This window comes from Arctopsyche grandis, chromosome 13 (assembly GCF_051622035.1).
Source record: "Arctopsyche grandis isolate Sample6627 chromosome 13, ASM5162203v2, whole genome shotgun sequence".
Taxonomy (NCBI): domain Eukaryota; kingdom Metazoa; phylum Arthropoda; class Insecta; order Trichoptera; family Hydropsychidae; genus Arctopsyche; species Arctopsyche grandis.
Window position 1 is genome coordinate 27785967 of NC_135367.1, and position 19778 is coordinate 27805744.

Consider the following 19778-nt stretch of genomic DNA (forward strand, 5'->3'; position numbering starts at 1 on the left):
TTTCCAATGACAATTCCTTTCATAAAAATATATGTATGTACATTTTTCCCCTTAACACCGATTCAAACTTTTTTTCAATCTCATCGTCAAACGTTCGTTATATAAAAAATTCACTATGATTCGAAATACTATGATAATAATATAAGGGCAGGGACACACATTCGAACAAAAATATTACAGCTAACAATCAAGTGCTCATTGTTAAAATCTAATTTTATAAGAAGCACCAAATTTACAATTCATATGCAGAGGTTTATTTATAAAAAACTGTAATATTTATGTCGAATTAGATCAAGAAAATCTTTTTTTAATTGACAATATTTAAAAAAAAAGTTTGAATGCTAGAGCACCAACCGTCGTATGACGTGCTATGATATCTAAATATATGTGTATTTGTATATGAAATATATTTTTGATTGAGAAATATCTCAAAATTTTTTTTAAATGTGAACCCAATCTCGATTGTGAATTTTTGCTTCGTAACATTTCGATATTCTCATTAAAAAGAAAATATTTTATGTCTTGATATTTCATACATACATATTATGTATATGTATGTAGTGTGTATATACGGATGAAATGAATATAAATATGTAAACAAGTAAATAAATAAAATTTTCGCAAAACAGGAAAGCATCCCATGCTATTTTTATTTCGATGAAATTAAATGTATGTTCACGACACTTTCAATTTTTTCTTCGAATTTTAATATCAAGCAGATATGTATATTGTATGTTGTACATATATACATTATATGTGATAACAGAAATAATATAAGCGATCCAACGGTTTGTGTGGAAATTGTGGAATTTTCATTACATCTGAAAGCTCGGCAATTACGTGTAAACACAATATCGTTCATATAAATTTGATAATTACAAGTCACTAAATTAGATTTCCAATAATAGACATATATCAATGCATTTTTTAGACTAGGAATAAGCGAGATGAGAGATTTCATCAAAAATGTTTTACTTTACTATAAAATTTAGTGATTAGAGCAGTGGTTTTCAAGTGCGGCCAACAGACGATCTATTATATACATATGTACTTCTAAATATAATTTTTATGGTGTCCCGTTATTTCCACGTGGACAAAATAACGGTGACATTTCTGCGCGTAAAATTTTGACACGCGACATTTCAGCGCGGCGACATTTCAAGATTAAAATAACTTGGAATACGTGACATAAATTGTTCACTTCTCTTGACACTTTCTCTTGAGTTCATCGAACAATTTGGATTCAAATATAACGATACAATTATTGCTAATAGGAAAATTTGTATTGGCATTAAAAAAACCGCTAAAAGACCTCTATATATTGAAATCATGGAAGTATTTAAATAATAGTCTGATTTGAAAATATTTAAAACAGATTAAAAAAAAAAACTCTTATTATTCGGTTATTCTGCTCCTTTCCAGCTTTAGTCTGGATAGTGGTAGTATTCTCAAATTTTTAATTTCTATACAAATTTTGCTTTGTGCCCAAATTACATGGCGCCGTAATGTCAACGTGCCAAATTGTAACGCGCTGAAATGACGCCGTGCTCAGTTGTACCACGCGGAAATGTCGGGGTATTAATTTTTATACATCTAAAATATAATTTCTTAAGAGACTTTGTATGTAATTATATATGTATATTTATAAGTATCTTCGATTGGGAATTTCGTAAACAATACAAAGTTTATATGACGACAATTCAATTGGTTGAATATTATATTTTTTTCGATTCAAATAAATTTAATAAAAAAAACAAATGAATATTTACTATTAGATTCGCCATGTTTAAGCTGTTTATATTACAAACACTGAGCGAAGCCGGGTAAAACAACTAGTATATTATATTTTTGAAAATCTCTTTTATGAATTTTTTTTTTAATTTCTTTGTCTGCGACGCAAGTTGAAAGAATTTAAATTTTATTGTATTTGACGATTAAATTATGTTGTAGATTTTAAAAAGTTGCCTTTGAGTACACAATTTTGTCTGTGGCGCATGCTTTTTTAATGATTATTCAAAATATCGAATAAGGGTAGCAGTTTGTTTTCGAAATCCTTAAAAAAGTAAATAAAGACAGCTTAGGTATGCAATATACACATTTTTGTACAAAATCCATAAAATATATGGTAGAACAAATATTTATTTACATACTTACATATACATATGTATATGCTGTAGGAAAATAAGTGTCGTTTCCGAGAATTTCCCCTTTTACTTTGCGACAGCAGAAATATTCGCAAAAATGTAATATATGTATATATGTAATATGAATCCTACTTTGCGGAGGATTACGAATGAAGTTTCAAGTATTTATTTTTACGGATCATTGTGGGGGGGTCAGATTAATTTTTACTGGAAAGCTTTTTGGCCAACGTGACTTTTTTATTGTAGTTTTTCATCCGTCGCTCCAGCTCAGAACCATTGAAGCTCTCTTCCTCTTGATAGATAGTCACCGAAACCATAATGTTGTTGGGGTTGAGATACTCCATTGTCACGTTTTCGTTGGTTTTATCCGCAGAAGCTCCTGTGTTGTGCAAGCCTCTCGTATATTGATCTCTCTCCTTTCGGAATATTCGGTTGACCGAAGCCATGAACTGCGTAAAACATGTGTACATAGTTAAATAAATAAATGGTTAAGGTGTATATAAAAGGAGCAAAGTTTTAGCATTTTTAATGAAAAATTACTTGGGAATTCATTCCGACGTAGATTACAGGGTCGTAACAAATTGAACTTTTGGCTACCAAGGCAGGAATCACGCCCATTGCAGGTGTTATCTAAGTGAATAAAAAAATATCGTTCCATCAAAACTTGTTGTTTGTTATTTTGGATGAAAGTTCTTGATTTAATCACATCGGTCTATCAATCTCGCGCCAGTTCTTTATTAAAGAGGTATTTTTCATATTTCATATATACATACATACATATGTACATACATACATACATATAAAGTGAGGTATGTATATAGTGTTGTAAGTCGAGAATTTTCTTTTTTCTCGATTTAATCATTCTTTTAAACTTAACACACAAGATCGTAAAAAATTATTTCATTCATTTCCCCCCTCATATTTAACGTTCATGCTTTCATTTATCAATTTACTTTCAAAGTTTTCGACGAAATTTTTTAGCACAGATTTTGTATGAGTTTGCGTATTTTAATTGTTATTTCACACCAGTGCGTACTTTTAAAACACATAACATAATATGAAATCGTAAATTTATTAACTTTAGAAACGATAAAAATTGTCAAATAAACAATGCGAGTTACCATCAACACTAAAATGTCATTTGGTTTGTCATTGGGTATTGAATTATTTTTCCAGGGCCCGGGATTCCTCTCGGCGGCCATGCATATATGTATGTATGTACATATGTATATACATAAAAACAAAAACCTATATATACATATATATAAAATTGATTGTCTGTTTGTCTGTTTGTCTGTCTGTCTGTCTGTCTGTCTGTCTCGTATAGGCTCCTAAACCACTCAACCGATTACGATGGAACTTTCAGGATTTGTTGTATGCATGTCCGGGAAGCTTACTGTTAAAAAAAACGGGAAAAAACCTCTTAACCGCTTAGCTGCCCAAAGCGCCTTAAGGCGCAAACAGCCGTATCTATTATACGCTCAGCGCGTCGGCTGGGCGTCTAAGCGGTTAATAATAATATTCATAATTACGATTTTACCGACGCGAAAGTTTGAAGCGCCATGGTGTAGTCAAGGAAATGTGTTTGATGGTAACCACGTTACCAGTTGGTTTATGACGACACGGCTTTGAAGAGACGTTAGTAGAGCTCCAACCATCACTTCAAACGGGAACGGGAATTGCATGCCTTATTCTGGCATTGCAACGCATGGCGGGATCAGCTAGTTTAGTATAAAAACATTTCGAATACAACAAAGTTTTGTATTTTCCTTCATTTTATTGAAAAATCATCTTAAAACAAATTTTATTACAAAAATGTGCCGCTCAAAAGGTTGACTTGACCTAAGATTCCGCAACGATAAATATGCACATAGAACTGCTCTTTGAAATTTAAGAAGATTAAATGAAGCTGGAAAGATCGTGTCAGACAAAGGAATATTATGCACATCAAAAGAGGCTTTTGTGCATTATAAAATATTCAGTTGTGCATACATATTATAATTAGAATATATGCATATATAATAAATATGTATATACCAAGCCAATGGGGGCGAACTGTTCCATGAGTGCAAACACCGAGTAGGGTGTCCAAGCAACCATGAACATGACTATCATCAGAAGCACCATCATGGTGACTCTTGACTCCATTTTCGACACGCTACCCATTCGTGAAGTATTCTAGAAAAAAAAAAAAAAAAAAACAGAAAATTGCATCTCATTTTATATGTAGATTTATGTTGTATGAAATTTGCATGGCGCTGGAATAGGTTTACCTTCTTCATAGTTGTTATAATGTTGATGTAACTGAAGCATATAATAATAACGGGAAGCACCAAGCCTGTCAGAAACAGGAATACTATATATGTGAGAGCGTTGAAAGTCTGCTCCTCCCAGTTTATCGAGCAACTATAAAATATAATATAATATAATATTTCAGCGAAAGGTGAACACACAGTTTCACAATGAAGTTTTTAATTATGGCATGAAATTTTAATGTACATAGAATTTTCGACGGTTTGTTGTGCTTTGAATATAAAATAAGTAATTAAAAACAGAGTAAATAAAAATAGCGCTCTTTGAGCATTGTAAATAGCTTCATTTTGTATAAACCAAAGCTCGCAGAATGTGCGTATAAAGCAAGCTGAAGGTTCGTCAGTGATACGATTATGACGGAAATAATGCCTAAATAAGCTTTTATTTTAAATATGTATGTATGTGTAAACGTATCATATATAATCCTACTTTATTCATTTACACAAATGCATATACATATATAAGGGCATACTAAAAAGTATCATTAAACGTATTAAAAGTATCATTATCATTAAACAAATTCGCGCAAAACAAAATAGCGCGGCGACAAAGTCGCGCAACGCATATATAAAAAAAAACAACAAGAAAATCAATATAAACCCTCCCCCCCCCACTTCTTCTGGTTATGCCACAAATATACTGTGTCAAAGTATAAAATTATTTTGAGTAAAAAAACCAATAATTTTATTTTACTACCGCCATATATGTTGTTTTACTACCGCCATCTATATATAAAACTAAAGACTACATAGACGTGACCCAGATTTCAAATTTGCAAACTTCAAACGCGTCTATTTTAGCTGTATCGTAATGACGGAGGATACATTTACTTATATTGATGACCAAAATGAGCAATATGGCAAAGTATGAAAATGATCGGATAAAAGGCAAATTTTTTCCTGAATTGTAATCGCAAGTGAAACGTAAAGGAGGTTTGTAAAAATAACTAAGGTCTTTCACCCATTCAATACGAATATGATAATGAAAAATATGGTGTCCCGACAAAACCGCGCGCGACAAAATTGGTTGGACAAAACCACACAGCGACAAAATCGCGCAAACCAAAATAGCTCGGTGACAAAATCACACTTCGTTTCTTTTATTTATGTATTATTGTACATACATACATATATAATGTACATAAAATATGTATTATGTATCTCTGGCAAATTCGAGTTTCTATGCTTCCCACTCTGTCTCTATGATACTGTATAATCGTTTGTAATTTGCCAGAAAAGCGCATCGAGGTATACCTGTTAGGCTTTCCTGGCATGTATTATACATACATATGTTAATGAATAAAGTAAATAAATAAATAAAATTAAATCACGTTCGGTACCAATCGAATTATTAAAAAAGTGGAGGCATTCAATAAAAAAAAATTCCCGTACAATTGAAAAAAATAGTATTCCTACAGGAACGTGAATTTACCTCAAAAAAATTATCAAATAAAAAATTCAGCAGTGAAAACTCCATTTCCCTCACAAAATACAATTTAATGAATTTGCCGAACATACATACATATGTACAATTACATAACTGAACAAATATTCAAAGTGGGTTTCGAAACTATCCAAACTCTCATAATTTATGTAAAATATATGGCGGAAACAATTTCACGAATCATAACTTGAAAATGAACAAATAGTAAATATTAACTAGCTTAATAAAAGCAAACTACATTCTATACAATTATACCAGACAGTCATATCTTAAAAATAACAACAGTGTGAAGCTAATAAAAAGCTTGTAATGATATCACTCAGGTGACATCTATCGAACATCAAGCAAACCTCACCACATTATTCCATCATTTCCCTCAGCATAATCATTAGTATGTCAATCATATTATTCTTATGGAATTTCTCAATGACTCAAGTTCGAGATATTTTCTTCTTTACTTATGATCATCGTTTGCAGCTACATATTTGTAGAAGAAAATGTACGTATCCAAGAGTTGAAGAATATCCAAGCGAAAATTCAACGAATTCGTGAATAGTAACGAGAAAAGTGTTGATCTGATCTCGTTCAAGTAATATCCTAAAAAATGTATTCTTTTACATTAGAGAAGATTTGATTTTCCCACCCTTATTTGACTCTTTGAGAATACTTTGCTAATATCAAAGGAAGTGTTTTATTTAATTTTTTGTAACGTGAATTTTACATATATTTTCATCGATGGATCAATGGATAATGGAAATGGATAATGGAAAACTTTCGTCGTATCAGGAGAACGTTAAATAAAAATAAAAATCATTGATTTTGAAAAATATATATACATACATATCACGGTTAGCATAATGCTTTGAACAAAGTGGTCACAGGTTCAAATCCCAATGGTTTCCCAATTTTTTGACTCCAGGTCGATAGTTTCCTATTAGAGTTTGCCAATTTATCCGATTTTCATTGAAACGGTTCCAAAAAATTGTTAACCTTACCCATGTTCTCGCAAATCTAGAGTTTTCAGCAAACTGGAATTTCGCGGAATTGTATAAAATGCTGCAAATTAACAAATTTCACCATAAATGTCTCTGTGGATGTTAATTGATATGTATTTACTGAATTTCGATTAATTGTTTAAAAAAAATATTCTTCAAATTTACAAATTTGACCATAGATGTCTCTTTGGATGTTAATTGATATACTTGTTCAAATGAACAATGTCTCTGGCCAGGAAGGCGCATTGGGGTTACCTGTTAGACCTTCCTCGTATAAATTAAAAATAAAAACGTACATACGAAGTATCGATAGATCAAGATTTTGTGATTGACATTTGTAACAGGAAGTGGATAGTTTCTCCCCTATTCAATAATAATTTCCAACTTTGAGGAGAAGACTCAATCGACCCTTGATTGGAACCCTCAAGTCGCGAATGTGGCTTTGTTAAAGGAGGTAGAAACTTTACATGTTTAAAACTAGATTAGTGTAGCATGGTTAGTAATTAGGTTAGTGTACAAAATGGAGAACAAAACTACATATAAACCAGCAGTATGGCTCGGTAGTTGCGTTTATGTTTAGCATCGAGAGGTTACTGGGTTCGGTCCCGTGCTAATCGTTACTACTGCTGGTTAGACTGGGATATTTGTGATCGATCGTTTCTTATCAGAGTTTGTCAATTTATCTGATTTCATAGTCGAAAAATCATTCTACCCGCTGTCACAAATATCTGAATTTGATTTATGTACAATATGTAAAAAATTATGTTCAAATCTAAATCCATAGATGAATTAATGGAATAATTCATCAATTAATTAATTGTTAATTTCGTGTTCTTCAGCCTCTAGAAATGCAGCTATTTATGCAATAACAATGCTGCAATGTTTGTAATTAATTATCTACAAAGGCGCATTGGGGTCTGCATGTTAGGCCTTCTTTGTATACATATATCTATTTAAAATAAAATAAAAAATACAAATAAAATGTTAGTACTAATTCTTATCTTCAAGAAATGACTATGGTGCAGTTTTTTAGTTAGTCAATATTTACTTGTTCATTTTTAAGACAACAATCGTTCTATAATATATGTACATATATTTAAATATACATTTATTTAAGCCAGCAGTATGGCTTAATGGTAGCGTGTATGTTTAGCACCAATTGATCAGTGGGTTCGATCCGCCATACTGCTGGTTAGATTTGGGGGTATTTGTGACTCCAAATCGATCGTTTCTTATCAGAATTTGCCAATTTTATCTGATCATTGTTGAAACGGTTCCTCAAAATTGGCAAAAAATCATCTTTCCTGTTGTCACAAATCTTCTGTATTTATTGTGTATATAATTTGTAAAAATTATGTACAAAAATCTAAATCCATAGGATGTCTCAATGGATTAATTATGTGATTAATTAATTAATTAATTGTTATTTCGCGTTCTTCAACTTGAACATACAGTGATTTGTGTAATAATAAAATACTGCATTGTTTGTAATTAATTGTCCAGGAAGGCGCATTGGGGTCTTCCTGTCAAGCTTTCCTGGTATATAAATATATATATATATATATATATATATATATATATATATATATATATATATATATATATATATATATATATATGCAAAAATAAAATAAAATATATGGAATGAATTTACCTTATATTTGCAGCCTCGTTCACGTATTTACCCCATCCGAAAAGAGGTGGGGTGGTGACAGCTAATGAATATGACCAAATGAAGAAAATTGAACCAATGGCACCCCTCATGGTGAGTCGACGTGATGACAAAGGCCTGGAAACCATTACGTATCTCTCGAAGGACAATACAGTCAACGTTGTAATGGAAGTTATACCTAAAATTATAATTTCAAGTCTTGTCAAGTAAATACATACATATATGTATGTAAGATTATTGCTTTAATAATTTTCAAAACGACGCATTCCATGAATACTAATCATGAAATTTTCAAGACCTTTTTATATAATACTATGCTAAGCCAAAATCGTGATATAAGGCTTCGAAAAATTAATGAAAATTCTCCGAAGTGAAACGTTGCATTCTCGGTATTCCAATTAAAAATCCGATATATTTTTGATGAAAATTACGTCGAAAAATCTGTCTAAAGCTTGATATACATACTGTGTATATAACACTATATTATTGTCACATAGCCCTATATGCAGATGATACCGCTTGCTTTACAAGAAGCATAAAACCAGACACTATTCGTAAAAATCTTGAATTTGCAATTTAAACGATGACGGAACACATCACTGAGTGGAAAATTTAAATCAATCAAACCAAAACAGACGCGATATTATTTAGTGTTAGAAAACATAAGCCAAGTTCGGATATGAAAATCCCCTCTGGAGATAGTCTGAAATGGCAATCAGTAATATAATATTTACGAGTAACGCTCGATAAAATAATGAGATTGGCATCTCACATTGAGGCAGCGAAATGCAAGGCGATGCGGAGTATATCCTCAATATACCCAACATCAAAGCAAATTCAAAGCTTCTTTTTTTCGTATATTTCTACTAAACCAAACCATACCATTTAATCGCCATAGTTCTTTATCAACTCAAAATAAAATAAAATTATATCGTGCGCTCATATTACCATTATTAACCTTTGCTTCACCTGTATGCAATAACGCCTCGAATACTAACCTTTCCAAGTTCCAAATAATACAAAATAAATCCCTAAAAATTATTTATAACAAACCCATATATACTAACTTGAAAAAACTGCATGCCATGAATAATATTCCATTAGTTACAGACATTACTAACAAACTAGCCAGTAGATTCTATAACAGAATCACTAATAATCATACTAACACACTTGTGAAGAGTCTCGGTGATTACAACAAAATGTCTATACCATTCAGGTATAACACACAGATTACCTAAACACAATCTGCTTTGGGTCATCGACTTAAGAGAGTCTTTAATTAATATTATGTGTTAGATGTATTATGAGCATTTATAAGAATTGTAAATAGGTTTTTGGGCTCTTTTTCCTATTATACTGTACATTAACGTGAGAATAATATAATACTATGATTACTAACAAAATTAAATTAAAATTGTAAAATAGAAAATGATCGGTGGATCAGTAGCTATTAAAATAGATATTATATGTATTGTGAACATAATTTCGTAATAATAAAAAGCATTTAAAAATCAAATCACACTATGTACTTTAATAATTTTATTACATAAGTATTCTAAGATGTTGAGTTTGCAAAATATTTAAATAAATAAAATGTATATTCTTATATTATATGTATGAGCAAAAGATTGTTTTTTAGATTGCTAAACTTTGACTTCATGATTTGTAAGAAATGCTTCAGTGCGCACTCCTTTTATCATTTATTCATTCATACTCTATTATTCCAAGTAAAAATTTTCAGGTATTATATGTATTTCTTTATTATGCTGAATAATTGAGGTTCGAAGAAATAGGATGTGCTGTCATTGAAGAATTGATTCGGAAATAAATCAGACAATATTAAAGGAAGAAAATTCAATTGAATAAAATATAAGGCTTAGGGCGAAATTACACAGCGGTGAATGTGGCACGTGGTTTTTTTTAGAGAGTTTTAAACATATAGAAAAAAATGTGACGTTCATGGCACACGTCCTTTCAAAACGACACTTTAGACCTACATATGTGTGTCGTTGAAATTATACGGTAGTATTTATCCTTGCTTGACAGTGATCACTGATCACTATCAAGATCGGTAATTGGATTATTAGTCACATTGTAGTGGTCACAAAGACAATTTTTGCCATTAAAATCTCGAATACGCAATATTTGGCACTCGAGTTCTCTTTAGTATGATAGTTATCGTTAGTATGATGGACTTTTCGGCTGTCAGATGTTCCGTTATAGAGATTTTAGTAACTTTGTGACCAGTAATCACCGAACCATCAAGATCACTGTCTAGCAAGGATAGGACAAACATTGAATGTCGATATGATTTCTCATATAATGAGTCTCTATAAGTATATATTATGAAATGCCATCGGGTTTTGGAATTAGAAGTTTATATATAATCTTGTACACCAAATAGTATATTTAATCTGTATTTAATAAATGCTTTCATTACCTCCAATAAGGTTCATCAAACTGTGTAATTTTATTGTTAAATTCAAATGAGAAAATATATAAAATACGTAATAACATGATCATCAAATTTTTTGCCTGTTTATATATAAAGTATTTTAAAAAGAAAGTTTAATTATAAATATAATCATATATGTAGGTATCATATTCAAACTGATCGTATCTAAGGTATAAACATATGAGCAATATTTACCCAAGAGCGACATGAAAAATCCATACATGATGCACATGGTGTTTCCGAACATCCATCGATGGTTCAAAGCCGAAACCAGAGTGAAAGGATTTCCCAGGATCGAAACTGAAAAGTCCGAACACACCAGGTTGAACAGGATCATATTCATAGGCGTCCTCAACTGAAATTCACAAAATTGCATTAAAATTGAGTTTTAATTCATCATGTATATATAATCGTTATTCTGTCCGGGTGTCTGTGTGTCTGTCTGTCTGAGATAACGCTCGCCCTATTCTAATAGTCGTTTCGATTTGACATACGTATATACGTCACAGCTAAACCTCTGCCAAAACGTACATATGTATATTCGAATACAATAACAAAAGAAAAAAACTTAATAAAAAAAACAAATGAATATTTACAATGTACTAGATTCATTTAAGTTTATATTAAAAACACCGAGCGAAGTCTTGTAAAACAACTAGTATATACATATATGTATATGTATATAAAATTGAATGTCTGTTTGTCTGTCTGTCTCGTATAGGCTCCTAAACCACTCAACCGATTACGATGGAACTTTCAGGATTTGTTGTATGTGTGTCCTGGAAGCTTACAGTGTAAAAAAAACGGGAAAATTCCTCTCAATAATAGTATTCGTAATTACGATTTTACCGACGCGAAAGTTTGAAGCGCCATTCTGTAGTCAAGGAAATATGTTCGTTGGTAACCACGTTACCAGTTGGTTTATGACGACACGGCTTTGAATAGAAGTTAGTAGAGCTCCAACCATCACTTGAAACGGGAACGAGAACGGGAATTGCATGCCTTATTCTGGCATTGCAACGCATGCCGGGTTCAGCTAGTTAAATATATTTAAAAGGTTTTTGAAAAAAAATCGTACGCGTGGGGATCGAACTCATGACCAACGACACATTTCTTTTAATTTTTTTTATTTAATAACTTAATGAAAAACAACACCCATACGATGATATGTCATCGGGTACAACCCTTGTGAAAATATCAAAACTAAGGCTATGAAATTTATGTAGCAAAAAACGATATACCATTTTTTTTGTCAAATATATGTAATTTTGGGATCAAATACAATACATTTTTACAGCTTTCGAATGACTGCAATATTTAATACTCATATGAACACTATTTTGAGTCTATTAATACTCATATGAATACATATATATAAATATTCATATGAATACACACTATTTAGAACATTAATTGAAAAACGATATTACATTAATTAATTACATTAGTAATGTATTATAAACGTTATCCGGTAAATTGCTCAAATGCAATTGCTCGAAATCAATTACTCACACGTCACATTGCTCGAAACATGAGTGCCTCGAGTGTCAATTACTTACTTACTAAGTACAATTTGCTCCATAGGAGTAGAAAATAATATGTATAATTAAAAACCTTCTGAAATGTTACGGTATTTTTACGGTCAACTATAATACTGGATCTGCTTATGTGAGGGAAACCCCGGAAATTAAACTCGGAAGCAAGCAAAATAACGTAAAAATTTCGTGGAACAACAAGCAAATCATCCCTCGTAACGCGAGTTGCCCAATTCACTCATAACTGCGTACCTCATTGCAGAATTCATGCTATTTGAGAGATGCCGGTTCAACCCTGGAAGTTTTATTTTTGTTCCTATAGTACGAATAATATTTCACAATATACTCATATTACATGCAAAGACTGTTTTTTGTTCTTTGTTTTGAACGCCTTTACAAAGGAAAATTGTGTTTTTGCAACTTTAGATCGAATACTTTAGCAAGGACCATATTTTTACTTTTATCCTTTGTTTTTTATAAATTTACCTACATATACATACATAAAGTTTTCAAACTCACATTTTACAACGCGGAATATTTTATATAGCAATATCCATATATTTACATAAAGAATACGTTGACAATTTTATAATTAAAAATCACTCGAAATTGCAAAACCGAACTTTTGAACAATGCTTGATCCGATGTGGTTAAGCATTTGATATTTCGGTTACTATTTTTGCTCATGAATATCATTTATTCATTCATCATGGTCACCATCACTATCATACAGTAGATGATAAATGAGTAGAGGTAGGATAGCCAAGATGCCACTCATTGTTCCATTGTTGTAAGTCCTTTGTAAAAAAGGTTCGGCAAACCTTTAACAATGCATTTAGAACATTTGAACAATACGCGGCACCCTCTGGGTCCGGGCTTTATAAATGAGTGAGACCCGTCACAGTAAAAGTATCAAATAAAAATCAAAATATTATTTGGAATGCATTTACATATACATATGTATGTGTATGATATGTTGCTAAGTAATTTTGTAATTTATAATCAAAATATAACTTTAAATTTAAAAAATAAAAAAAAATGGCGGATGTTCGCCACTGTGCGAGCCGGTTGATTTTAGCAGCACATCATTGTATTTAATATATAATTTAGAAAGAGACTTTCTATGTAATTATGTAAGGTTTGGTTCGTAGAATCCGTGAAATTATCGAAAAAATCTAATTTTCCATTACGACGATATCGATATTGATTTCGATTCAGATTTCGATTTCGATTCCTTTTTCAGTCCCGGTTTCAAAATTCTGTTTTGTTTCCGGTTACAGCTTCCAGATCCAGATTTATCAGATCATGATTTCAGGATCCTTTTGTCGTTTTCGAATCCGGATGCCATTTTTAATTCCGGATCCGGATTCTTTTTTCAGTTTCATTTTCGGATTCCTTTTTCAGTTCTGGTCCCGGATTATTTTTTCAGTTCCAGTTCCAGATTCCCTTATATATGTATGTATATATAAAAAAAAAAACATCCGGTGTGTGTGTACGAGTATGTAATTCATTTCTGATTGGTCGTCATTAAATATTAAATTTATTTGAATAAAAAAAAATAATAAGAATACAAATAAATTTTTACTATTAGATTAGCCATGTTTAAGCGGTTATATAATATAATATAACTTATATAAAAATACCGAGCGAAGCCGGGAAAACCACTAGTATATAGTAATAGAGAATTATACAATAACGTCTCACTTATTATTTTTAAAATGGTCAAAATCTTTGAACATACTCTTTGTTTTGATCATTATGTGTTCATTGTTTCCGAAAAATGACCCGATTAATTTATAACAAATAATAATCAAATAAAATTTAAAACATTAAATTATTTGAGTATCCAAAAAAGGCCGAATATATTCGAATATTCGATTGAAATCCCTAGTACGTACATATGTATGTATATAGAGCACAGATATACATATGTATGATTTTTGGTAAGATAAAAACCACATAAATCCAAATTATACATGTATAAGTAGGTACATGAAAGCCATATAAAAAATTTATACATTTCCACAATACATAATAAAAGTTGACAATAAATATGCATTTGATATGAAATTTAGTTCGCTGTCAGATTTTATAATTTTAAGTGAATACAAGTTGGTTTATGCCACTATAATATTATAGATACTGCCAGTGGCGTGCGCTGAAATTCCCTCTCTTTTTGTCGTGCAGCCTTATTTAATGTGCACGAGCAGGATACAAGAGGAACAGGCTGTTCCTCTTGTATCCTGTTCGTGCACATTAAGTAAGGCAGTTCGACAAAATGAGAGAGAATTTCAGCGCACGCCACTGGATACTGCATATAATACAAATCTTCACCCTTGAATTATAATTATAATAAAACTTTCCTCTTTAGAAAAGCTGACTATGCTACAATTATTCCAATTTTAAGCGATATCAATTGGAATTCACTTTTGTCCAATTTAAATATTGATTTAATTTTACGATACCTTACAAAATATTATTGAATGCCACGTCCCTTTTACTCTTAAATCTAAACGTACCAAATATCCCCCTTGGTTTACATCGTCTCTTATTAAAATAATAAAAGAAAAAAAAAATCCATAAAAAATTTAAAATTTATTCAAATCCCTTAGATTATCAAAGTTTTTCACTATTAAGAGCTCGAATTAAAAAATATTCTTTAATCTGCTTTAGAAATTATATTTCTCTTATTCAAAATAATATTAAAACTAATCCCAAATCATTTTGGTCATATATAAATTAAAAAAAAAATACCTCCTCTTCATATCCTTCCGTAATGTATTATGGAAATAAGTCGGCTTCACATGGTTCTGAAATCTGTACCATTTTTGCTGACTATTTTGACTCCACTTTCAATAGTGATTCTACCATTAACCTTTCTATCTCTAATACAGATACTTCTTCTTGTAACTTATCTACTTTTCATTTTGACTTATCTACTGTACTCAGTCACATCAACTCTCTCAATGTTAATCTTGGTGCGGGTTGTGATGGTTTGCCTTCTTTTTTCCTTGTTAAATGTGCTGTCCCATTATCTCTTCCCATAACAATCCTTTTCAATCTTTCTATGTCTAACGGTAAATTTCCTGACTATTGGAAATTATCTTACATCACCCCTATTTTTAAAAAAGGTGATAAGAATCTTATTGAGAATTACCGTCCTATATCTAAACTATCTGTCATTAGTAAAATCTTTGAAAAAATTATCTATAAGTTCCTTTTCTCCAATTTCAAAAACTACATTATACCTGAACAACATGGTTTTTTTAAGGGGAGATCGGTAGAGACTAACCTGCTTAATTTCACTAGTACTCTCACATCTTATATGGACAAACGAATCCAAATAGACGTCATTTATACGGATTTCTCTAAAGCTTTTGATAAAATCAATCACAAGCTATTACTCAATAAACTTTGGTCCCTCGGAATCCGAGGGAATTTATTTCGTTGGATCTCTTCGTATATACTAAATCGTCACCAAATCATAATTCTCAATGGTTTTAGATCATCACTTAGACATATTCCTTCCGGTGTCCCACAAGCGTCGCATTTAGGTCCCTTATTCTTTTTACTCTATATTAATGATATCTCATACATCTTCAAACATTCCTTTATACTTCTTTACGCTGATGATTTAAAAATTTACAAACCAATATACACCATAGACGATTGTCATAAGATACAAGAAGATCTAGATAGATTTTCTATATATTGTTTAAATAATGATCTTTTTATTAATCTAGAAAAATGCTCTATTTTAAATTTCACTAGAAATAAGTCAATTATTACCAATCAATATCAATTAAATCATTCAATCCTTAACACGTCATCTTCTATTAAGGATCTTGGTGTAATACTCAATAATAAACTAGATTTCTCTGAACATATTTCTTTTATTACCAACAAAGCATTTAAATCTCTTGGATTCCTACTCCGCTCAAAAACCTTTAATGATCCTTATGTACTAAAATTACTTTATTTTTTCTTTTTAAGGTCTCACCTTGAATTTGCCTCAATTATCTGGTCACCTTTTTATTTATCCCATATAAATTGTATTGAGAAAGTTCAACTTAAATTTATTAAATCCTTACGCTACCTTTTTCCTACCTATACCCATTCTACTGTTTCCGACATTTTAAAAATCCTTTCTTTTAACAATCTTTCTGTCAGGCGACGACATACTGATGCTATATTCTTCTTTAAGCTCATAAATGGTTTCCTTGATTGTTCTGATTTACTGAATAAGGCTAATTTCAGAATCCCAGTTCGGTACTCTAGACGCGTTGCACTCTTTTCACTTGATCCTTTCAATACTAATTCCCAAAAATATTTTTATCTGCAGCGCGTTTATCGTATGTTTAACGGAGAGCTGAATGAGGTTGATCTATTTGGTATTTCCCTACATCAATTCAGGTCTAACATCAAGAGAATCTTGACCGATTGATTCATTTCTTCTCCTATTCTATTTTTACAATATTTTTATACTTTAGTTTAGTTATGTAATGTGCTATTTAATCATATTATAGCTTTCATTCTTTTCCTTTTCATTTGTTTATTTTATATTTACCTTTTTCATTTGTTTTATATTTGTAAATTTCAATTTCTTCTTATATTCTATTTTATAACCGTTTCCAAATATTTTAATACTATAGTTTAATTATGCATTGTTCTACATATTTTGTCATGCCTTTATTATTTACTTTTTAATTTGTTTTCCTTATATTTATCTTTTTCATTTATGTAAAAATCTATTATTGGACTCGGATGTTACATATATTATTTATTTACTATTTGTTTTTTTATACATATCTATGTACATCCTGTCTGTTGATTTTTCAATTAATAAAATAAAAAAAAAAATAAAAAAAAATAATACAATATAATACATACATGCAACTTCATACTGTCATAACAAATAGTTTCAGTTCGAGTCCAGTAGCAATTTAATTTCAAAGTCCAAACAGAAGCAATAAGCTCTCGTATTTGCATGCATAAATAAACTATTATATTATACTACAGATAATATATTCCGTAGCTCGCCTGAATTCATATTCGAAATATCCATAAATTTAGTGTTATGCCTAATCTTTTGGAAAGCTTTATTTAAGCAATTGTCTTCAAGATTTTTTTCGTATGTATAATATTTAATAATTAACCTTTGAAGGACGAAGCGTCGAGATTGGACAAGTGTCCCAAACCAGGGTCAAGTAAAACCCCAGTACTTTTTAATCAATATAGCTTTTCTCAATACAAATGGGTTCAATATATGTCTTATTAATCATTTTATACATCAACATAAAAAAAATTAAGTCCTATAGCATGTTTTTGACTATTTTTGTATTAAAAATAAACGACAAGCATCAACACGCAAACGCACATAGGTAAGGCCAACAGGCGACTGCATGACTCAATAGCCACGCGCCAAAAGCGACGAAAACAGTAGCTTACAAAAATATAGATGTGTCTTTCTCTCGCATTGATTCATCGATCAACAAGAATATGCAAGCCAACAGTCAAAAACATGACTTATCAATACCGCCTTTAAATCATACTTTGCACGTATCACGACATAAGGTCCAATGATATAAGATCCAACGACAAAGGTACCACGAAAGAAGATCCACCTGATAGAATGTCCACCTGATAAGTGATCCATCAGGTGGACGATAAAAAACCCAGATGATAAAACGTACGACCGAAAATCATCAAAAGATTAAAAGTCCAGCCACAAAAAGTCCGAAAAAAATATATAAAAAAATAATAATGGTTGATTAAAAGTTGGGTTTGATAAATGGGTTTTTTATCGTCGGGATCACTTATCAGGAGGACATTCTATCGGGTGGATCTTCTTTCGTGGTACCTTTGTCGTTGGATCTTATATCATTGGACTTTATGTCGTGGAACGTAGAAATGTATAAATGTACCTACTCTTTTTATAAATCATACAAAATCTATTAAAATAAATTTCTTGTAGTTCATTCTAGGAATACAAGAAATATAGGGTGTATAGCTTTGAAAACCACATAGTTATTACGAAGAACGTAAAAATTGGGGCACGTGCATACCCCACTTCGGTGAGGGAGGGTTAAGTTATTAAATAAAAAAAAAATAAAAGAAATGTGTCAGTCCTGTGTTCAATCTGCCCGCGGTCGAATTTTTTTCAATTTACTTTTAAGTATATTTAATTTAATATTTATATTTAATTGTTTAATATGAAAAAAAAGGTAAAAATTACCTATCTACCTACCTACCTACACCTAAACAATATAAAACATAAAAAGAAAAATTAATTAATTAATTAATGAATTTAATAAATTTTCAATAGATGGCGCTCAATTATCAGAGACTAATTTGCCTGGAGGAAATATTTGTAGCAAACAGTATACATACATATATAGAAGTTTTTTCTTTCGTAATTATATTCGTGCATTAGATTAGTGGTTTAGCTGTGACGTTTTATTTGGCAAAAATCGGATTTGACACAAAATATTTATCTCTGTCTCGTTTAGGGTCTGTCAAATAAGAGACTTATCTGCTGACAAATCGTTCAATGATTATATCTATGGATATTTACCTGTTTATCCTTACACATGAGTATGATGACCATAAGATTGAGAAAGAATCCCAAAATTCCTATGACGAACAGCACTACAGCGGAAGCTGTATATCCCCAAGCAGGCATCAGCTCCTCATCTTGGAGTTTGGCAGATCCATTGAAGTGATAGTCGCCAATGGAGCCATCCATTTATTTCTGCGAAAGATTGACTACCACTGACGACGAAAACTATTCTTCGGAGAGTCATTTATGTATATAACGCAAGTCGACCTGTCATCGTTTGCTTGGGGTAGTTCGTATTCGTAAATCCACCGGTTCACTTGATCACTTTAGATTATCCAAGTCCTCGTTTTAGTTACACAACTTGTTGTTTATTGCGAGACAATTAAACGTCACGATTATGACATGCATTATCTGCTGAATTTGAATAAATTTATTGTGACGTTACAAAATGGAAATCCTGACGGATCGTTCGAATGAATGTTGTCAATTACAGGTAGTTCTTTTGTGATGGTCCGTTGGGAAGCTTTTGTAAACGAGAAACATAAAAGCTTTCAACGGAATTGACGTTTTAAATATTGGATATATCACATGTATTATATATGCATGTATTATTTATATATTTATTTTTTTCAATTTCGCCATAGTGACATTACAGATTA

General features: G+C 31.1%; 2 protein-coding genes across 2 annotated transcripts in view; both read right to left on the reverse strand.

Moving 5' to 3' along the window:
• The window catches only part of LOC143921428 (uncharacterized), a 339615-nt gene that overhangs the window by 253370 nt on the left and 66467 nt on the right, over positions 1 to 19778 (reverse strand). The gene's annotated exons all lie outside the window — the stretch shown is intronic.
• On the reverse strand, positions 930 to 19533 carry LOC143921081 (vertebrate ancient opsin-like). Its single transcript, XM_077444207.1, has 7 exons — positions 19135 to 19533; positions 11221 to 11380; positions 8550 to 8745; positions 4418 to 4550; positions 4182 to 4322; positions 2685 to 2774; positions 930 to 2593 (listed from the first exon to the last, which is right to left on the reverse strand). Exons 1-7 carry the CDS (start codon positions 19303 to 19305, stop codon positions 2342 to 2344), a joined length of 1143 nt encoding a protein of 380 aa, XP_077300333.1. The 5' UTR covers positions 19306 to 19533; the 3' UTR covers positions 930 to 2341.

Excerpts from the sequence above, each read along its gene's own strand:
- LOC143921081 (XM_077444207.1), bottom strand. The coding sequence starts at position 19,305 with ATGGATGGCTCCATTGGCGACTATCACTTCAATGGATCTGCCAAACTC. Across the intron at positions 8,746-11,220 it reads ATTTTTCATGTCGCTCTTGG|GTATAACTTCCATTACAACG; the intron begins GTAAATATTGCT and ends TTATAATTTTAG. Across the intron at positions 4,551-8,549 it reads AACGAGGCTGCAAATATAAG|TTGCTCGATAAACTGGGAGG; the intron begins GTAAATTCATTC and ends TATATTTTATAG.